Source organism: Tamandua tetradactyla, chromosome 4 (assembly GCF_023851605.1).
Source record: "Tamandua tetradactyla isolate mTamTet1 chromosome 4, mTamTet1.pri, whole genome shotgun sequence".
NCBI lineage: Eukaryota > Metazoa > Chordata > Mammalia > Pilosa > Myrmecophagidae > Tamandua > Tamandua tetradactyla.
In genome coordinates, this window is record NC_135330.1 from 65,586,353 (window position 1) to 65,607,503 (window position 21,151).

The 21,151-nt window shown below is 39.9% G+C and overlaps 1 protein-coding gene across 1 annotated transcript in view; it reads left to right on the plus strand.

The window, feature by feature from the left end:
• Positions 1–1,985: 1,985 nt before the first annotated feature.
• CD46 (CD46 molecule) overlaps positions 1,986–21,151 on the plus strand; it is an 87,842-nt gene continuing 68,676 nt past the window's right edge. The window contains exon 1 of the mRNA XM_077157661.1: positions 1,986–2,352. Coding sequence (XP_077013776.1) covers positions 2,229–2,352 — 124 coding nt within the window. The 5' untranslated portion in view covers positions 1,986–2,228. The remainder of the gene's footprint in view (positions 2,353–21,151) is intronic.

Below are 21,151 nucleotides of genomic sequence, written 5' to 3' on the forward strand. Positions count from 1 at the left end.
AACTTTTAAGCACAAAGAATATGAAATATCATCCATACGCTTATTAACCAATCTCTTTTTTGTATATCAATATGGTGCTTTTATTTTAATAAAAGGAATGTTACAATGTACATTATAGATTTGGAGTTTGCTCTTTTCACTTAAAACTATTTCATAGTTTCTCACACTGATAATCACTTATAATACTTGCTGCATAGAATTCCATCATATGAGGGGATATACCATAAATTCTTAATATGATTTCTCAATATCTACCATAAATTCTTTAACAGCTTTGCTAGAGATTTGAGTTTATATTTCTCCCCTAAACACTTTTGCCCAGACTTCTAACGATTTCCTTGGGATAAACTCAATCATGAACTGGTAGTTTAAGTTATGTTCATTTGAAGACTTTTAACACATTGCTAAACTGACCTCTACAAATTTATATTTCCACTAAAAGAGAGTACTGATTTACTCCAACATGTTCACGCTGTTTATCCACAAGGGATGATTTTGACTCCTGAATCGTTATATAAATATTCCTTTTTGCTTTTGGAGTAGACAAGGGAATATGTCTTTCCTGCTACTTTGATCTCTGACAATGATTGTATAACCCTTATCTTCAGCCCCAGTGATCGTAAAAACCTTGTGACTAACCTTCATCTGTACTTAATCATCCAGTTTTTCAACCTTAGAGTCTTGTAATCACTAAAGATAGCTCCTAATGTTTGTTAATGAAGGGTCTTGGGTCCAACAGGAACTAACCCACTCCAAGTTCCAAATTATCTTGATGACTGAGACTGGATCTAACCAAAGTGGACCCACCTGGTATGTGCAGTAGCTTAGCCTTGGGCCGGCAAGTCACCTAGACCTCATTCTGCCATTTTCTTTCACACTTAGGAAAATGCGCACGCTCATTAATCAGATCTCCTCTACATCATCTGGGGCCAGGCTGTTCATTATTCTAAACCCTGCCCAACTTTTCTCTAATAAAACAACCTAAATTACTGCAGTTCCAGGAGACAGATATTCTGCCATTAGGCTGTCTGCTTTCCTACCACGTCGGGAGTAATAAACTTTCTCTCTTTGAAACCTCGGTGTCACCGTAATTCCTTATTAAGCTCTCCCGCAGAAGAATCCACGCCCTTAGCCCAGCAACAAAGCTACTTTTTTTCCTTCATTCTGTTTTTGCCAGTCACACAGGTTTTGTTCACAGTTTCACAGATAAATCTTGCTTCTTCTTAACTTCCCGGCCTTGTTAGAGTTTATTGCACCAGAAAAGCTCTCCCCGCTTGTCCACTCCACATAATTCCTACCTACCCTAGCTCCTTGGCTGGCATTTATTGCTTCCAGGAATGTGGCACCTAATATATTCTGGTCCTTACATTTTTTATGCATGCGTATTTTGTCTCCAATAAAACGTTCAGAAGCTCAAGAGCCAGAGTCTCACGGTTGCAGTACAATGTGGTAATGGCCCGGTGTTGCTTAATAATGTAGCTACCCACAGGTCCCCCCACCGGAGATGAGGGAAGGGCAATTTACGCTTGGGTTTGGGAGTGCAGTGGCCAAACCCTGTACTTTCGAAAATTAGCAGAGCATTAGAAGCTTCACTAGTAAACACTGAAGCAAGGAAAACTCAAGTATTGTCCCTAAATAATGTCCGATTAATGCCACATAATGACTAACGGCCCACGTAATGCGGACAAACCGAAGTGACCTGCTGCCCGGATGTCTATTTTCAGACCGATGAGCTTTTAGTCTTCAACCCAGTGTTCCCGGAAATGGGACAATGATGACCTTGCCAGCTCAAGTTTCCTTTCCACCCTTCCTGGGCACGGCCGTCAAGGCCTCCGTTTACATTCGCGGCGGTGAACCAGCTATTCCCGCAACCTACTGTGACGCTTCAGGGCTGGTCCGCAGGGGAAGAAGCAGGGCCCGAGTCAGCAGCAGCAGGCTGAGCCCGGAACCGGAGGGCTGGGAGCCGGCAACGCCACGCCCCGTGCGCTCGAGGCCGCGGGGTCAGCGGGCGGGGCGGGCAGTTCCCGACACCGAGGCCCCGCCTCCACCCGCCCATAAGCCCCGCCGGGCCCGGCACTTCTAAGCACTTCCGCTCCGGGCTCTGTTCAGACTATGCTCACCTGCGGGTCTCGCATTTAACTCTCTAAGTCTGGTCATTGTTGCGTCTGATCACCAGTCACACAAAGTCTCTTTGCTGCTCAGGCTGTTTTCCGGCTGGTTTTCAGAAAATGACGGCGTCTTCCGTGCCGCAGAGGGCGTTTCTTTGCCGCTGCCGGAGTCCCTTTCCTTCTTGGTCCTTCTTTGAGCCCCTTGTGGTGGCCCTGATGCTCCTTCTGCTATTTGCAGAATCCGGTAAGACCCGAGAGAGGGTGCGCGCAGAACGGAGCTTGAGGGCGCGGGGAGCTTTGCTTTGGGGGTCAGGAAGCGCGGGCTAGGTTGGCCTGGGATCGTCCAGGACTCGCCCGGGGTCAGGCTGTGCCAGGATTCTTGGGGTGCGGTGCAGGTGCCTTTAGGTGAAGGTTTGCTTGGTGGTGGGTGCGGCCGGTGTTTTTCCTGAGGCGGTTCCGAGTATGCGGTGGAGGTTAGAGCGCCTTCCCGGATGTGTGCGGTGCGGACGCGGGGGGCGCCGCGCTGTTTACCCGGGGCAGTGCTGTGCACGCGGCAGACGCACGCACGGGGTTTCCGTGGCTGAGCTACGTCGAGGTGGAGAGCGTGTCTGGGGTGGCCTAGGTGCATGGGTTGTTAGGATCGGTGTTTTCGGGTGGTTGAGGGTTTTCCCTGGGTTCCCTGGGCGGGGCCGTGGGGAGTGGAGTGTTCGCTAACGTCCCTTCCATTACTCCCGTTAAGGACTGCGACGCCGGTGCCGCGCCCAGCTAGGCTGGGTTGGGGGAGCCCCGGCCCTGCGTTGCCGGGAGTGTTCTGGTCCGGAGCGGGGTGGGGGGGGGGAACCCTGCTCAGTGGTGCCCAGCGCCCTGTAGGGGTGAGCGCGGGCCCAGGGGATGGGGAGGAAACCTCGTGCTTGTTTGTGCTGTGAGCGATAGAAGGTTGGTGTTAGAGAACTTGGAACGGCGTGCCGCGCTTCTTGTGCCTTCTGTGCGCCTTGGGTTGCCCGACGCTTCCGCAGAGTAGTGGACTTTACGAGTTGCTGGGTTTTTTGTTTTGTTTTGCTGGGTTGTGTTTTTTTGGCCTGGAGTCATCTTCCCACTCCTAACCTAGTAGCTTTTGGTGTTGTTTTCCTTCTTTTCATTAGTCTAGGGTCATATTTTAGGGCATTTTAGGAACAATCTAGAAACATTGGTACCCAGATCGAGTGAGAAATTAATATCCTATGACAGGAACAATAGATAAGATTAATTTGGTTTTCCCGTACAGCTGATATAATGTTGAAGGCCTTTACCACCAAGTTTATGTTTCATCGAATGGAATAGCTACTTTAAAAACATGTCGAATAATACGTGCTTATTGTATAAAACAACCATTTTAAATACTTTTTTGTATTTTCTTCTAGTCCTATATGCACGTTGTTTCTATGCCCGTTACATTTTTTAGGATCATATTATGTATACTTTATGTGCTGCATTGCTTAACACCATTCAACAAATGCTTGCCTTTTATGTACCAGGTTCTGTACTGACCCTGAGGATACACTGGCAAGTAATAATAGAAGCCATTCTCATTTGCATGTACCTCATTATTTGTCTGTATACACACATATACCCACACAAGAATATAAGCAGGGACTTTGTTTCCTACATCGTTATCTCCAGTGCTAGGCACATAGTAGGCAATCAACAGATACTTGCTAAAATTCGTTAGGGGTGACAGACATTAACTGAAACATAATACTAACCATATGTTGTAAACCAAGAGAAGTGCTCTTGAAGGAGTAAGGGTAATTCTCTGACAACATTTAACAAAGGAGCCTGACGGGGGTAGGGGAGATTTTTCTGCTCATCAAACAGGCCAGATTCTGGTGCTTTGGTGCATCTGCCTCTTTGCATAATGGGCTCATTCTTAAAGTGCCCACTGGGTTGGCATGATATTACCTCTGGTCACCTTATCTCAGATAGATACACACCCCTTGTTGCCCAAATTCCTACTAACTTGTAATCACCATTCCACACGCTCATTTTTTTGCTTCAGTTGCAATACTCTTAGATAACTGTTAACTACCAGCAAATTAAATATAATGTTTGACGGGGAGTTAGAACCTAGGAAAAAGTTAATTGCTCCTCCTTATCTTCTCGTGTTTATTTTATGTAGAGATCCCAGGGCTGACAGCATTTCAATCTTATTTCTTACCAGTCTTTAAAAGTTCATTTTGCTGGGGGTGGGGTGGGGTAGAGTGGGGCATGTGGTGGTGGGAGGAAGAAAATAAATGGAATTTTAAGAAAATCATAATATTTAGAATATACTTCAGACTAGAGGTTGAAAGAAAGTGTGCTATTTGAAATAGGGGGTGATTTCATTTCCTAAGCTGCTTAAGTGGATACCATGAAATTGTGGGGTTAAACAATGGGAATTTATTTGCTCATAAATTTGAGCGAATTTGAGACTGGGAAAATGTCCAAATCAAGGCATCATCGAGGTGGTTTCCCCCCCCTGAGGACTGGTATTCTGGGGCTGGCTGCCAGTGATCCTGGGTTCTTCTGTCACATGGCAAGACACACGGCAGTATCTCTTGGTCTCTTTCTTCTCTTCTGAGTTCTATTTCAGCTTCTTGCTTCCTGTGACTTTGTTTCTCTGACTGAATTTCATTGTCCTATAAAAGATTCTAGTGATAGGATTAAGACCCATCCTGAGTGAAGTGGGACACAGTTTAATTGAAGTGACCTTATCAAGAGGGCCTACTTACAATGGGTTCACACCCATAGGAATAGATTACATGTAAGAACATGTTTTTTGGGAGTACATACAGCTCCAAATTCCCACAGTGGGAACTGGAATAGATTGTAATGCGGAAGGGAATAAAACTCAAAATGGAGAGGGGAATAAGAAAGGTTAAGTTTAAGATTGAAAGTTAGGATCAAGATAGGTATGGCACCTACAGAAAGTGCAATAAGAACAGTTGTGTTTATGCGCCAGTAACTATGCCAGGCTAGGGAATATGTGCCTACAGGGAATACAGGAGGATTAAAGAAAACATTTTGTTTTTGCAGCAGCTCACAGTCTTCATGAAGAGAGAGTTTTGTAAGCAGACAGTGTTGTGCATGTGAGACCTGCCATCTCAGAGGTAGTTGCCAAATAGTATGAGATGTTGGCAGGAAACATTTGTCAGATTTCAGGACCAGTCTCATCCCTCCAGAAGGGAAATTGCTTAAACTTCGGTCCTTTGTGGTCTTTTCTGCTTATTTCAGGTGTTTTCTTTCTTTCCAATTTAAAGAAGCACATTTAAAGATCAATAAGCACTTACGTAGTCGTTTCTTAGTTTCCTTACGTCTGCATAGTACAGTGCCACGAGAGAGCAGTCCTTGTCTGAATTGCTAGGTTACCCAAATCCTAGGAGATAGGCAACAGAAGAAATTATGTGGCCAAATCGCTTTCCAGTGCATAAAGGTTTAAGATGATTATTTTCAATACCAGATTCATTACAGTAGACTCTTCACCATTGTTTTGTGTCTGAAAGTAATGGTATTTTGGGTACCAAATATTTTTTGAGTAGCTGCTATTAGGTGGTGCGGCCGCATGGATAAATGAAACTCAGAGGCGCTAATTATTAAACACGAAAGCATGTGACGATTATCTGAGAGAGAAACACAGAACAGAGGACAGTCCAAGGAAGGTTCACTGTTCCCCAGCGGAAGCAGGAAAGGACTCTTCCAGGAAGCGATGTGTGAATTCAGCCAGCAAAAGTTGAGCAGGAGTTGCTGAGCAGAGGGAGGTGGATTACAGCTCACCGCCCCCGTGGACTGCCAACCTACTCAGTGTGGCTGCAGGAGGGCAAAGGAGCAAGAGCAAGGCCAAGGACTGGAGCAGAGTGACGAACTGTGAGAAGCAGGCAGGACAGTTTGGAATGAATAGTTGCCATCATCAGATTCAGACCACTATATTCTTACCTGTTCTTTTAGGGCAGTTTGAGCCCTTTCATTTGACGTAGCACAACACAGATCTAAAATAGAGTTGCTTTAATTTCCCTGGGTTCAGGAGAAAATGGCTTCTGGAGGACTTCATTGCAGATGGAGTGTGTTGCCGTAGCATGCAGGCTTACAGCTAAGGGACGTCGATAGGAAGTGGTGTCACTTAGTGGTTTACATTCCTGAGGCCTGGGAACCAGGCTGGCTGGTTTGGCTCCTGGGTCTGCCACCCACTGGGAATACATTCCTGGTCACGTTACCCCACTTGACTAAATCTCAGTTTGCTCATCTTAAAGGCAGGAGGGGAGAAATAGTACCTGCCTCACAGGATGACCATGAGGATGAATTCAAAAGCACTGAGAAGGCGTGGCAGAGGTAGTGCTTCATGCTAGTGATTTCTGAAATTATCTTCACTGTTGTTGTAAGGAAAAGTTCTGAAGTATGTTGTTACCATCCTTGAGGAAATAAGATAACCCCCAGTATTGGAGACTAACGTTTGAAAATGTGCAAACATCATTTCTAATCATAGAAGTAATTGAGAATGGGTTTGTTAAAACTATTAAAGTATAAATATTTTGACTGCAAAGAAGTATTAACACCAATAAATAGAAATGTCTATAACGAAACCATTAAAATATTTGAAGGCTTAAAATGAGGCAAACAGTCTTGATTTGCAAAATATCGGAGGGCAAGTTGGCTGAACGGTGAAGAATTTGAGTTTGGATCTAAGAGTGGATGGAAGTGTTAATGGTACTTAGCTCTAGATGAGGTACTGGAAATGCAATGATGGATGAATGAGCTGTGCTTCTCAAAAAGGTGCCATTCTCATAGGGGACATAGATAATAAACAGTGATAGTATGAAAACTGGTATGAAAAGCACAAATTAGGTTCTCATGGCACTTAACCCAATTTTTTGAGTGAGATGTCAGGAAACTTCAAGGAGGAAGTCGCATCTGAGATGAATTGGGAGGAAGAGTTTGGGGGAGGAGTGGCAGGGTTCCTCTTGGCTTTGATGTAAAATGATGTGTGGAGGCCTCAAGTGCTAAAAGTCATGACTCCTGTGCCCTGCAGGTAATCAGATAGGGTTTGAGACACGTGTGAAGAGTAAGCAGGGTCTTAGATAGTGAAGGCTATTAATTATTATGGCCATTAGCCATGTTAAGGAGCCATAGACAGGAGGGAGTCTTTAAAAAGTATATCTTAGAAGAGGGCTCCCTATCATAGGGTTACAGTGTTTCTCATAGAAATATGGGGTTACCATACCACAGAAATACAACTCTGGTAGCAATGTGTGAAAACATGAGATGGGTGGAAGGTCACAAGATAGGTAAGAAGACCTGTTTGCCATACTCTCTTAGCCAATCAGACAAGAAGAGATAGTAATTCAAATTAGAAGAAAAGGAAAGGATAGAGTAGAGTGATTGAACAGGCCTTTAGGGTGTGGGTGGAAACAATATAAATGGTTGTTTGCTGGGCATGTGTGAGTGTGAACAATCAAAAGTGACCACACATGAGCTTCATTATGCTACTTGTGATACCTGTGACACATTCTCAGTGGAACTGTATGAGGAGGCAATTGAATATATAGATGTGGCATACCAGCTAGAGCTCTAGGATGGAGAGGATTTAGGAGGCCGCAGCTACTCATCAGTGGCAAGGAAGTCTTGGGAGTCTGTTATATATACTCATCCAGGAGGATCTGCAGAGTAAAATAACGATAGGTCCTAGGACAGACCCATTAGTAACATCCTGCTATCCCCTCAGGCAGAGAAGGAAGAGGAGCTAGAGGGCAGTGTTAAAACCAAGGTAGCAAGTGGTGTTTTGGGCAGCCAAAGAGAGATTAACTAAAATTACAGAGTTAAGAAACTGTTGGGCTGAATTTCTCAAAAAGAAAGCCATATAATGATTTTAAAAGTAATGCAAATGATTACTGTAAAAATGGGCTAGAAATGGGTGGAAAGTGAGAGATAAAATTGTCAGGTATAGACGACAGTCTTTGTTTGGAGGAAGCAAAGAAGGTTTAAAAAGAGCTTATGTGGACATGCGGAGGCGTGGCCAGGTTCATCCCCAGTTCCAGTTGTAGTTAGATACTAGGAATTTTTGTGACTTTATGGTAGTACCAACCTGGGCAGGAATGGGGATGTGTGTGCACACCGAAATTCCTTTAATTTTTGCAGACAGCACTCAGCAGCCCAGTTGTAGGTGTACAGAAGGTGAACAGTTCTGTTGATCCACCAGTAGAGAACTAATTATTAGCTTTGTTGAAACTCATCTGAAATTTCCTGAATGTAGCCTATCATATTATAAAATGACATCTGTTGTTAAACCTAATATTGCAGCCTAATATTAATTTTATTGTAACTTACAATACTAGAAGAAAGGAGTTTAGGTACTATTTTTTTGGAGCTGAGAATGTTCAGTGTGAAAATTCCCTTAGGAAAAATACTCAGTGTTCTTTGCAAGAGAAGAAATTTGATGAGAAAAGTATAACTATTGTACTGAATTATTGCAGAATGAGGCTTGTAAATCAGTAGGTTGCTCTTCTAGTTTGCTAGCTGCCAGAATGCAATATATCAAAAACAGACAAGGGGATTGTAATAAGTTGCAAGTTTACAGTTCTAAGGCCATGAAAATGTCCCAGTTAAAGCAAGTCTATAAAAATGTCCAAATGAAGGCACCATCAGGAGGTTACTGTCACTCAAGAAAGGTCAGTGAAGTTCAAGGTTTCTTTCTCAACTGGAAAAGCATGTGGCGAACATGGGACGTCTGCTAGCTTTCTCTTCAGGCTTCTTGTTTCCTGAAGCTCCCTTGGGATCAGAGTCTTTCATCTCCAAAGGTCTCAAGCTGCATGGGCTCTCCTGGTTCTCGTGGCTCTCTCTTGTGGCTTTGTGCTCTCTCTCCAAAATGCTTCCTCTTTTTTTTTTTTTATTAATTAACGGAAAAAAAGAAATTAACCCAACATTTAGAAATCATACCATTCTACATATGCAATCAGTAATTCTTAACATCATCACATAGATGCATGATCATCGTTTCTTAGTACATTTGCATCGGTTTAGAAGAACTAGCAACACAACCGAAAAAGATATAGAATGTTAATATAGAGAAAAAAATAAAAGTAATAATAGTAAAACAAAACAAAACAAAACAAAAACCTATAGCTCAGATGCAGCTTCATTCAGTGTTTTAACATGATTACTTTACAATTAGGTATTATTGTGCTGTCCATTTTTGAGTTTTTGTATCTAGTCCTGTTGCACAGTCTGTATCCCTTCAGCTCCAATTACCCATTATCTTACCCTGTTTCTAACTCCTGCTGGACTCTGTTACCAATGACATATTCCAAGTTTATTCTCGAATGTCGATTTACATCATTGGGACCATACAGTATTTGTCTTTTAGTTTTTGGCTAGACTCACTCAGCATAATGTTCTCTAGGTCCATCCATGTTATTACATGCTTCATAAGTTTATCCTGCCTTAAAGCTGCATAATATTCCATCGTATGTATATACCACAGTTTGTTTAGCCACTCGTCTGTTGATGGACACAAAATGCTTCCTCTTTTAAAGGATTACAGTAAATTAATCAAGATCCACCTGGAATGGGTGGAGTCGCATCTCTGTCCAATAAAAAAGTTAATGCCCACAATTGGGTGTGTCACATCTCCATGGAAATAATCTAATCAAAATATTCCAGCCTACATTATTGAATAAGGATTAAAAAAAACACATTTGCTCCCACAAGATTGGATCAGAATTAAAACCTGGCTTTTCTTGGGCACATAATCCATTCAAACCAGCACAGTTGCCTACCCCCAAATTTTAAACTCTACACATTATTGAAAGTATGTCTTGCATGATGCACGTTAGGGAAAGGAATACTTAAGCTAGTTGAATGGATGGAACCAACTAATTGACATTCTTTCTCCATTACCATAAGTGAAAATCATATTACAAGCCCTCTTTTCTCTGTGTTCAATATAGTTACAGAAATTGAATGCATAAAACAAAGGATATGCTTATGACTTCATCATTGGGACACTTTCACTAGATTTCTATTGTGGTAGTTCTAGGAAATTCTAGAATGGCATTATACCTTTGAGTCTAGAACAGATTGTAGAGGATTTCTAGCCCATATATTTTTTCCTATTGTAAAATGAGAATATCTGCTCCAAGGATACTCAGTAAATTTAAGTTTAGTTAAAAACCTCAATTCTATATTAAGCTTTTTCAACAGTGCTTTTAATGACTAAGGCTCTTTTTGCTTGCTTTGTGTTTTTGTTTTGTATGGGGCAGATGATTGAAACAATTCAGGTATCAAGGTCAGCAGAGTGGAAATGTTGCCAAAAGGTGGATTTCAGGCTATGATGTTAATAAAATGTTGGATAGCATATAGAAAGAAAATTTTAGAACTCAGAATATTATATGCAGTTAGGTAAACACTTGACTTGTGTACAGTCCTCTTTACTAGTCTCATTCTGAAGCCTGAGAGAGCCAAAGAGAAAGAAAGAAAAGACATCTCCATAATTACCTAAGTCCTTAGCTCACAGGAGCAGCTTGTGCTTTCTTCCAGACTCCTTGGCCTGGGCTTAAAGTCTTCATTACTGCATTTTACGTGATTGTTCTAATGGATGTTAGGTTTTCAAGCCCACAGATAATTAAAAAGAAGAGAAATTGCTGAAGTAGAAGTGATACACTTAGAGAGAGAGAGAAAAATTATTTAAAAAACAAGTATATTCTAAAAGCACATCAGTAAAGTAACATTACTGTAGGAATATGTTGGATAAACAGTCCAGTAGCTACCTCAGGAGGTTCTGAAGAAATGCATGATGCAGTGGTCACCAAGGGAAGATGAAATTAAGTTTAAAATAAAATTCAAGAAAGTGAAAATCTTTTCATAGAAGGCTATCCAAAGTAGTAAATTTTTATATTTAAAGGGTATCTTTTCACTTACAAAATGCTCAGTTCACTTTATATGAAACATATGACATGTCTTATATTTTTAAATATTTTAGTCCATTTTTTTAATCTGTGAAATCCACCACGCTTCTTTAATGGTCACCTCTGACCACAGAATTTCTTGAGCACTGACTGAGTAAAAGCAGAGTAGAAAAAGAAGCTGTAGTCCTTGCCTTTGGAGAAGAGAATGAGCCTCAAGTATCAAGTTGTTTTAAGTTTATGTTTCAAAGCATCAGTCTGAGCAGAGTGCTGTGTACTATAGTGGACTTCTTAGAGGAGCAATGAGTTTTTTGTTTTTGACTTTTCAAACAGCATGTATATTATTTTTAGTAACACCTTGCCTTAGTATGTTAACATTTGTTACAATTCATGAAAGAACATTCTGATAATTGTACTATTAAGGATAGTCCATCCCAAGTTTTTTGTTTTAAATTTTTATTCTAGTAACATATATACAAGCAAAAATTTCTCCTTTAGCTCCATTCAAATCTGTAATTCAGTGCTGTAAATTATGTTCCTAATGTTGTGCAACCACCACCACCATCCATTACGTGAACTTTTCCCATCAACCCAAATGGAAATTCTGAACATTTTAAGCATTAAGTCCCCATTTCCTACCTCCACCCCAGGCCTCTGGTAAATGTATATTGTAGGTTCTGACTCTTAAGAATTTCCTTATTCTAATCATTTCATATCAGTGAGATCATACAATATTTGCCTTTTTGTGTCTGGCTTAATTTACTCAATTTGATATCTTCAAGCTTCATCCATGTTGTCACATGCATGAGAATTTCATTCCTTTTTACAGTTGAACAATACTTTATTGTATCTCTATGCCTTATTTATCCGTTCATCAGTTGATGGGCACTTGGGTTGCCTCCAGCTTCTGGCAATTGTGAATAGTACTGGTGTGGACAATGGTGTGCAAATGTCTGTTCTAGTCCCTTCAATTCTATTCTATACTTAACTTTCCAAGGAACCAGCAGACTCTTCCACAGCACCTGCACCATCTTACATTCCTACCAACAATGAATGTGAATGTTCCTTTTCCATCACATCCTCCAACACTTGTTAAGTAATTTTCTGTTGTTTTTTTTAATTGTAGCCATTCTAGTGGACGTGAAGTGATATCTCATTGTGGTTTTGATTTGCATTTCTCTAATAGTTAATGATGTTGAGCATCTTTTCAGGTGCTTTTTTGGCCATTTCTATATCTTCTTTGGAGAAATGTCTTTTGCCTCTTTTTAAATCGAGTTGTGTGGTAGTTAGATTCAGTTGTCAGCTTGGCCAGGTGAAGGGAGCTAGTTCTGTTGCTGTGGGCATGAGTTAATGGCATGTGAACCTTATCTGTTGCTGATTACATCTGCAGTCCGCTAGTAGGCGTGCCTGCTGCAATGAATGACATGTGACTTAATTGGCTGGTGCTTAAATGAGAGAGCACAATGTAGCACAGCCCAAGCAGCTTGGCATTCCTCATCTCAGCACTCGCAGCTCAGCCCAGGCCTTTGGAGATGCAGAGAGAAATCACCCCACAGAAATTTGTTGGAACCCAGAGACCTGGAGAGAAGGCCAGCAGAGACCATCCTGTGTCTTCCCACGTAAGCAAGAACCTCAGATGAAAGTTAGCTGCCTTTCCTCTGAAGAACCAATGAAATAAATCCCCTTTTATTAAAAGCCAATCCGTCTCTGGTGTGTTGCATTCCGGCAGCTAGCAAACTAGAACAAGTTGTTTGTCTTTTTATTGTTGAGTTGTAGTATTTCTTTATATATTTTGAATATTAAACCTTTACTGGGTATCTGGCTTCCAAATATTTTCTCCCATTGGGTAGGTTGTCTTTTTACTTTCATGATAAAGTCCCTGGGTATGCAAAAGTTTTAAGTCTTGATGAGATCCCTTTTATCTGTTTTTTTCTTTTGTTGCTTGAGCTTTGGGTGTGTTTTAGATTGAAAGCTGCTAGAATGCAATATACCAGAAACAGAATGACTTTTAAAAGAGGAGAATTTGTTAAGTTGTAAGTTTACAGTTCTAAGTCTGTGAAAATGTCCCAATTAAAGCAAGTCCATAGGGAGAAGAGCCAAGATGGTGGCTTACCAAGGTGTGGGATTTAGTTTGTCCTCTAGACCAGCTACTAAATAACTAGGAACAATACAGAACAGCTCCTAGGGCCATGTCAGTGACCGGATAACACAGTGTACCCCAGCCTGGATCAGCTGGACTGGCTGCGAATCCCCCCAGAACCGTCAGTTCCCCAAGCTGCGGTGGCCAGGGCCCCTCCCACACAGGCTGCTTCCTAGAGGGGAAAGGAAAGAGACTTTACCAGCAGCAGGGGCTGAGCTCAACTAAGCTTCAAGTGTGGAATTAATTCACAAATTCTGACTACTAAAAATAGGCATACAGCTCAGGTGAACCTGGTCAAAGCTGATTTTTGCCTCTGGGCTAAGGAGGCAGGGCTGACAGAAGAGGAAAAAAAAAAAAAAAGACAGGTTTTTCTGGCTGTTTTTCTACTGAGGCTTGGCTGCCCTTGGATACAGCGGCAGGACTTCTCAGGCTGCAACTGCCCCAGGCATAGGCAGAAACAAGCTTCTTTGAGAGCTTGTCTGGAGCTGGTCCCTTCCCCAGGGAGGGGTGAGACCCAACTCAGGTGGAATCCCTCCCTCAAGGAATTCAGACCCCAGGGCTTGGTAATTTGAAGCCATTAAAACCAGCCTACAACCTCTCCTCTGTCTCCACCAAGCCCCCAGCAGGGAGAGTCTTCCAAAGTTAAAGGTACCACATCATCTTATGCTGGTGGGACCGGCAGGCAGACAAGCACCACATACTGGGCAGGATAAGAAAAACAGAGTCCAGAGATTTCACAGGAAAGTCTTTCAACCTGCTGGGTCTCACCCTCAGGGAAAACTGATGCAGGTGACTCTTCCTGACAGGAGGCCAGTTTGGCCTGGGAAAATATGACTGGGGTCAATAATACCTAAGTAGACCCTCCTAAGTGTGGGGGGAAAAAGACGCATACAGGCAGGGTAAGAAACAAGAGAACAAAAACTGAGAAATTCTTCTCTGTTAAACAAAATCTAAGCTGGAAGTCCAGAAAAGGCTGAACGGAATGTCAAAGAACAGACAACAAATTCGTCCAGGAAGAAAACTCTAGGTGAAAGAAGTGAAAACAATCTCCAGAATACAATAATTAAGGTAATTAAATGCCTAGACACCAGCAAAAAAAAGCAAATCATACTAGGAAAATTGAAGATATGGCCCAGTCAAAGGAACAGGCCAACAATTCAAATGAGATACAGGAGTTGAAACAGTTAATTCAAAATGTATGAACAGACATGGAAAACCTCATCAAAAACCAAATCAATGAATTGAGGGAGGATATAAAGAAGGCAAGGAATGAACAAAAAGAAGAAATTGAAAGTCTGAAGTCACAGAACTTATGGGAATGAAAGCCATGGTAGAAGAGATGCAAAAAACAATGGAAACCTACAATGGTAGATTTCAAGAGGCAGAACATAGGATTAGTGAACTGGAGGACGGCACATCTGAAATCTGACAAGCCAAAAGAAAATGTAGGGGGAAAAAATGGAAAAATATGAGCAGGGACTCAGGGAATTGAATGACAATATGAAGCACACAAATACACGTGTTGTGGGTGTCCCAGAAGGAAAAGGGAAGGGAAAATGAGGAGAAAAACTAATGGAGGAAATTATCACTGAAAATTTCCCAACTCTTATGAAAGACTTAAAATTACAGATCCAAGAAGTGCAGCATACCCCAAAGAAAATAGATCCAAACAGACGTACTCCAAGACACTTGGTAATCAGAATGTCAGAGGTCAAAGAGAAAGAGAGAAGCTTGAAAGCAGCAAGAGAAAAGCAATCCATCCTCTACAAGAGAAGCCCAATAAGACTATGCGTAGATTTCTCAGCAGAAACCATGGAGGTGAGAAGACAGTGGGATGATATGTTTAAATTATTAAAAGAGAAAAACTGCCAACCAAGAACTCTATATCTAGCAAAATCGTCCTTCAAAAATGAGGGAGAAGCTAAAGCATTTTCAGACAAAACATCACTGAGAGAATTTGTGACCAAGAGACCAGCTCTGCAAGAAATACTAAAGGGAGCACTAGAGACAGATATGAAAAGACTAAAGAGAGAGGTATGGAGAAGAGTGTAGAAAGGAAGACTATGAATAAAGGTAAAAAGAAGGAAAATTAGATGTGACATAAAATCTTTTAAAAGGCAAAATAGTAGAATAAAGTACTACCCGTGCAGTAATAATACTAAATGTTAATGGATTAAACTCCCCAATCAAAAGACATAGACTGGCAGAATGGATTAAAAAAGAGGACCCATCTATATGTTGTCTCTGCTCAAAGGACATGAGGGCAAAGACACAAATGGACATTTGCACACCAATGTTTATAGCAGCATTATTTACATTTATCAAGAGATGGAAACAACCAAAATGTTCATCAACAGACGGGTGGCTAAACAAACTGGTATGTACATAATGATGGAATATTATGCAGTTGTAAAACAGAATAAAATTATGAAGTATATAACAACATGGATGGACCTTAAGGACATTATGCTGAGTGAGATTAGCCAAAAAACAAAAGGACAAATACTGTATGGTCTCACTGATATGAACTGACAGTAGTGAATAAACTTGAAATATTTCATGGTAACAGAGACCAGAGATAGAAATAGGGTAAGATATTGGGTAATTGGAGCTGAGGGGATACAGATTGTGCAACAGGACTGAATATGAAAATTCAGAAATGGACAGCACAATACTACCTAACTATAATACAATTATGTTAAAACACTGAATGAAGCTGAATGTGAGAATGATAGAGGGAGGAGGGCTGGGGGCATAAATGAAATCACAAAGAAAGATAGACGATAAAGATTGAGATGGTATAATCTAGGAATGCCTACAGTATATAATGATAGTGACTAAATGTACAAATTTAAAAAATGTATTTGCATGAGGAAGAACAAAGGAATGTCATTATTTCAGGGTGCTGAAAATAGATGGTAATAAATATTTTAAAATTTCACCTTATGTGTGAGACTAAAGCAAAAAATGTTTATTTGGTACAAAATTTATATTTTGACTAGTGCATTTCCTAGTATAACTTATGTAGATAGTTGGTTGAACAACGTAAGTACATGGAACCATAGGTAGGATATGAGATTTTTCTTTTTAACTTGTTTTATTATTTATTAAAAAATTAACAAACAAAAATATTAACATATCATTCCATTCTACATATATAATCAGTAATTCTTAATATCATCACATAGTTGCATATTCATCATTTCTCAGAACATTTGCATCGATTTAGAAAAAGAAATAAAAAGACAACAGAAAAAGAAATAAAATGATAATAGAGAAAAAAAACTATACGTACCATACCCCTTACCCCTCGCTTTCATTTATCACTAGCATTTCAAACTAAATTTATTTTAACATTTGTTCCCCCTATTATTTATTTTTATTCCATATGTTCTACTCGTCTGTTGATATGGTAGATAAAAGGAGCATCAGACACAAGGTTTTCACAATCACACAGTCACATTGTGAAAGCTATATCATTATTCAATCATCTTCAAGAAACATGGCTACTGAAACACAGCTCTACATCTTCAGGCAGTTCCCTCCAGCCTCTCCACTACATCTTGAACAACAAGGTGATATCTACTTAATGTGTAAGAATAACCTCCAGGATAACCTCTCCACTCTGTTTGGAATCTCTCAGCCATTGACACTTTGTCTCATTTCACTCTTCCCCCTTTTGGTTGAGAAGGTTCTCTCAATCCCTTGATGTTAATTCTCAGCTCATTCTAGGGTTTTTCTCAATCCCTTGATGCTGAGTCTCAGCTCATTCCAGGATCTCTGTCCCATGTTGCCAGGAAGGTCCACACCCCTGGGAGTCATGTCCCACGCAGAGAAAGGGAGGGTGGTGAGACTGCTGGTCATGTTGGCTGGAGAAGGAGGCCACATCTGAGCAACAAAAGAGGCTCTCTTGGGGGTGACTCTTAGGCCTAAATCTTAAGTAGACCTGACCTATCCTTTGTGGGGTTAAGTTTCATATGAACAAACCCCAAGACTGGGGGCTCAGCCCGTAGCTTTGGTTGTCCACACTGCTTGTGAGAATATCAAGAATTCAACTTGGGGAAGTTGAATTTCTCCCCGTTCTCACCATTTCCCAAAGGGGGCTTGCAAATACTTTTCTACTCACTGATCAAATCACTCTGGGATTCATTGGGGCATCACTCTGGACAAACCAACAAAATCTCAGGTCCTACCTGAGACTCCAAGTACTTATGGCGTTCATTCAAACTATCTACATAAGTTATATTAGGAAATGCAGTAGTCAAAATATAAATTTTGTAACAAATAAACATTTTTTGCTTTAGTCTCACACATAAGGTGACATTTTAAAATATTAATTTCCATCTGTTTTCAGCACCCTGCAATAATGACATTCTTTTGTTCTTCATGCAAAAACATTTTTAAAATTTGTACATTGTACATTTCACTATTCTTATACACTCTAGGCATTCCTAGATTATACCATCTCAATCTTTAATATCTATCTTTCTTTCTGATTTCATTTAAGGACATGAGATTTTGTTGGTTTGTCCAGAGTGATGCCCCGATGAATCCCAGAGTGATTTGATCAGTGAGTGGAAAAGTATTAGCGAAGTCCCCAATGGGAATGCTGAGAGCAGAGGAAAATTCAACTTCCCCAAGTTGAATTCTTGATATTCTCACAGCAGTGGGGACAAGCAAAGCAATAGGCTGAGCCCCCAGTCTTGGGGTTTGTTCATATGAAACTTAACCCCACAAAGGATAGTCGAGCCTACTTAAAATTAGGCCTAAGAGTCACCCCCAAGAGAACCTTTTTTGTTGCTCAGATGTGGCCTTTCTCTCCAGCCCACACAACAAGCAAAACTGACCTCCCTCCCCCTGTCTACTGGGACGTGACTCCCAGGGGTGTGGACCTTCCTGGCAACGTGGGACAGAAATCGTAAGATGAGCTGAGACTCAGCATCAAGGGATTGAGAAAACTTTCTCGACCAAAAGGGGAAAGAGTGAAATGAGACAAAGTGTCAATGGCTGAGAGATTCCAAACAGAGTGGAGAGGTTATCCTGGAGGTTATTGTTACGCATTAAGTAGATATCACCTTGTTCAAGATGTAGTGGAGAGGCTGGAGGGAACTGCCTGAAAATGTAGAGCTGTGTTCCAGTAGCCATGTTTCTTGAAGATGATTGAATAATGATATAGCTTTCACAATGTGACTGTGTGATTGTGAAAATCTCGTGTCTGATGCTCTTTTTATCTACCTTGTCAACAGACGAGTAGAACATATGGAATAAAAATAAATAATAGGGGGAACAAATGTTAAAATAAATTTAGTTTGAAATGCTAGTGATAAATGAAAGCGAGGGGTAAGGGGTATGGTATGTATAATTTTTTTTTCTGTTTTCGTTTTATTTTTCTGTTGTCTTTTTCTTTCTTTGAATGATGCAAATGTTCTAAGAAATAATCATGATGATGAATATGCAACTATGTGATAATATTGTGAAGTACTGATTATGTAGAACAGAATGATCATACGTTAAGAATGTTTGTGTTAGAGAGGCTGGAGGGAACTGCCTGAAAACGTAGAGCTGTGTTCCAGTAGCCATGTTTCTTGATGATGATTGAACAATGATATAGCTTTCACAATGAGACTCTGTGAATGTGAAAACCTTGTGTCTGATGCTCTGTTTAGCTACTATATCAACAGAAGAGTAGAACGTAAGGAATAAAAATAAATAATAGGGGAAACAAATGTTAAAATAAATTCAGTTTGAAATGCTAGTGGTAAATGAAAGTGAGGGGTAAGGGGTATGATATGTATAATCTTTTTTTCTCTATTTTCATTTTATTTCTTGTCTTTGTATTTCTTTTTCTAAATCGATGCAAATGTACTAAGAAATGATGATATGCAACTATGTGATGATATTAAGAATTACTGATTGTATATGTAGAATGGAATGATATCATAATGTTTTGTTTGTTAATTTTTTTAAATTAATAAAGTGTTTTTCATAATTTTTTTTAATTTAAAAATTAATAAAAAATAGTTTAAAAAGACTGAAATCATGCAAAACACTTTCTCAGATCATAAAGGAATGAAGTTGGAAATCAATAATAAGCAGAGTGCCAGAAAATTCACAAGTATGTGGAGGCTCAACCACCCGCTCTTAAGCAACCAATGGGTCAAGGAAGAAATTACAAGAGAAATTAGTAAATATCTCGAGGCAAATGAAAATGAAAACACAACATGTGACCTTACGGGATTTCAAAAAAGTCAAGAGGCTATCCTGGAGGTTATTCTTACGCATTGTATAGAAATCCCTTTTTAGTTTATTGTGGGTTGGAGAGGCTAGAGGGAGGTATCTGAAACTGTTAAACTGTGTTCCAGTAGCCTTGATTTGAGTATGACTATATAATGATACAGATTTAAAGGGACTGTTTAATTGTGAAAACCTTCTGCCTGATGCTCCTTTTATCCAGGGTATGGACAGATGAATGAGAAAATAAGGATACAAATCAATAAATAATAGGGGAAGGGCGGATAAAGAGTGAAAAATTGAGTAGATTAAAATATTAGTGGTCAGTGAAAGGGAGGAGTATGGGTGTATGAGTTGTTTCTTTTTCCTTTTCATTTTTTTTTCCTGTAATGCAAATTTTCTAAAAATGATCTTGATTGATGAATATACAACTATTGTGATGATATTGTGAGTCCTTATTTTATACCATGTATGGACTTTACATTAATGTGAAGTCTTCTTAATAAAAATATTTTTTAAAAAAATGAATCTTTGGGATGGGCATCTTAGAAGTCAGTCATTGCAAAGTTTATGCATGGCATTTTGAGCATTTCCTCTTTTCTCTGCCTTTTTTTTTAAGCAGTTTTATTCACAAACCATACAGTTCATCTGACTTGTACACTCAGTGGCCCTCATTAAAATCAGAGTTGTGCTTTCATCACCACAGTCCATTTTAGAACATTTTCACTGATCCCAAAAGAGTATTGACAGTTAGCATTGTTTTGGTAACTTTCTCAAAATTTATAGAAAAATAAATAATGCTCCTGTTAACTATAGTCTGTGGTTTGTTTTAGGTGTATTTTTCCTTACATACCACACCCTATTATTAACACCTTGTAATGGTGACATACATTTATTAGAGTTCATGGAAGACCGTTCTTATTTTTGTACTATTTTTTTAACAATTTTATTCACATACCATTCAGTCCCTCCAAAGTGTACAATCAGTGGCTGTTGATATAAATACAGGGTTATTCATTTACTATCACAATCAATTAGAGAACCTTCCCATTGCTCAGAAGAAAAAAATCCCATAACCCTTATACCTTCCTATTATTATTTAAAATTTTTTAAACTATTTTATTGTGTTATATAACATACATATAAAGCAAAGAAAGGAAAAAGCAAAATTTTTTGTACTTTCATCATCATGATCATTTCTTAGAACATTTGCATCAATTCAGAAAGAGAAATAAAAAGAAAACAAAAAATTCATACATACCTTACCCCTCCCTTTCATTGATCACTAGCATTTCAATCTACTAAATTTATTTTAACATTTGTTCCCCCTATTATTTATTTATTTTAATACATATGTTTTACTCATCTGTCGATAAGGTAGATAAAAGGAGCATCAGACACAAGGTTTTCACAATCACATTCCGAAAGCTATGTCATTATACAGTCATCTTCAAGAAACAAGGCTACTGGAACACAGCTCTACATTTCCAGGCAGTTCCCTCCAGCCTCTCCATTACACCTTAATTAAAAAGGTGATATCTAATGCATAAGAATAATCTCCAGTATAACCTCTCGACTCTGTTTGGACTCTCTCAGCCATTGATACTTTATTTTGTCTCATTTCTCTTTTACCCCCTTTTCATCAAGAAGCTTTTCTCAATCCCTTGGTTTTGAGTCCCAGCTCATTCTAGGATTTCTGTCCCACGTTGCCAGGAAGGTCCATACCCCTGGGAGTCATGTTCCACATAGAGAGAGGGAGGGCAGTG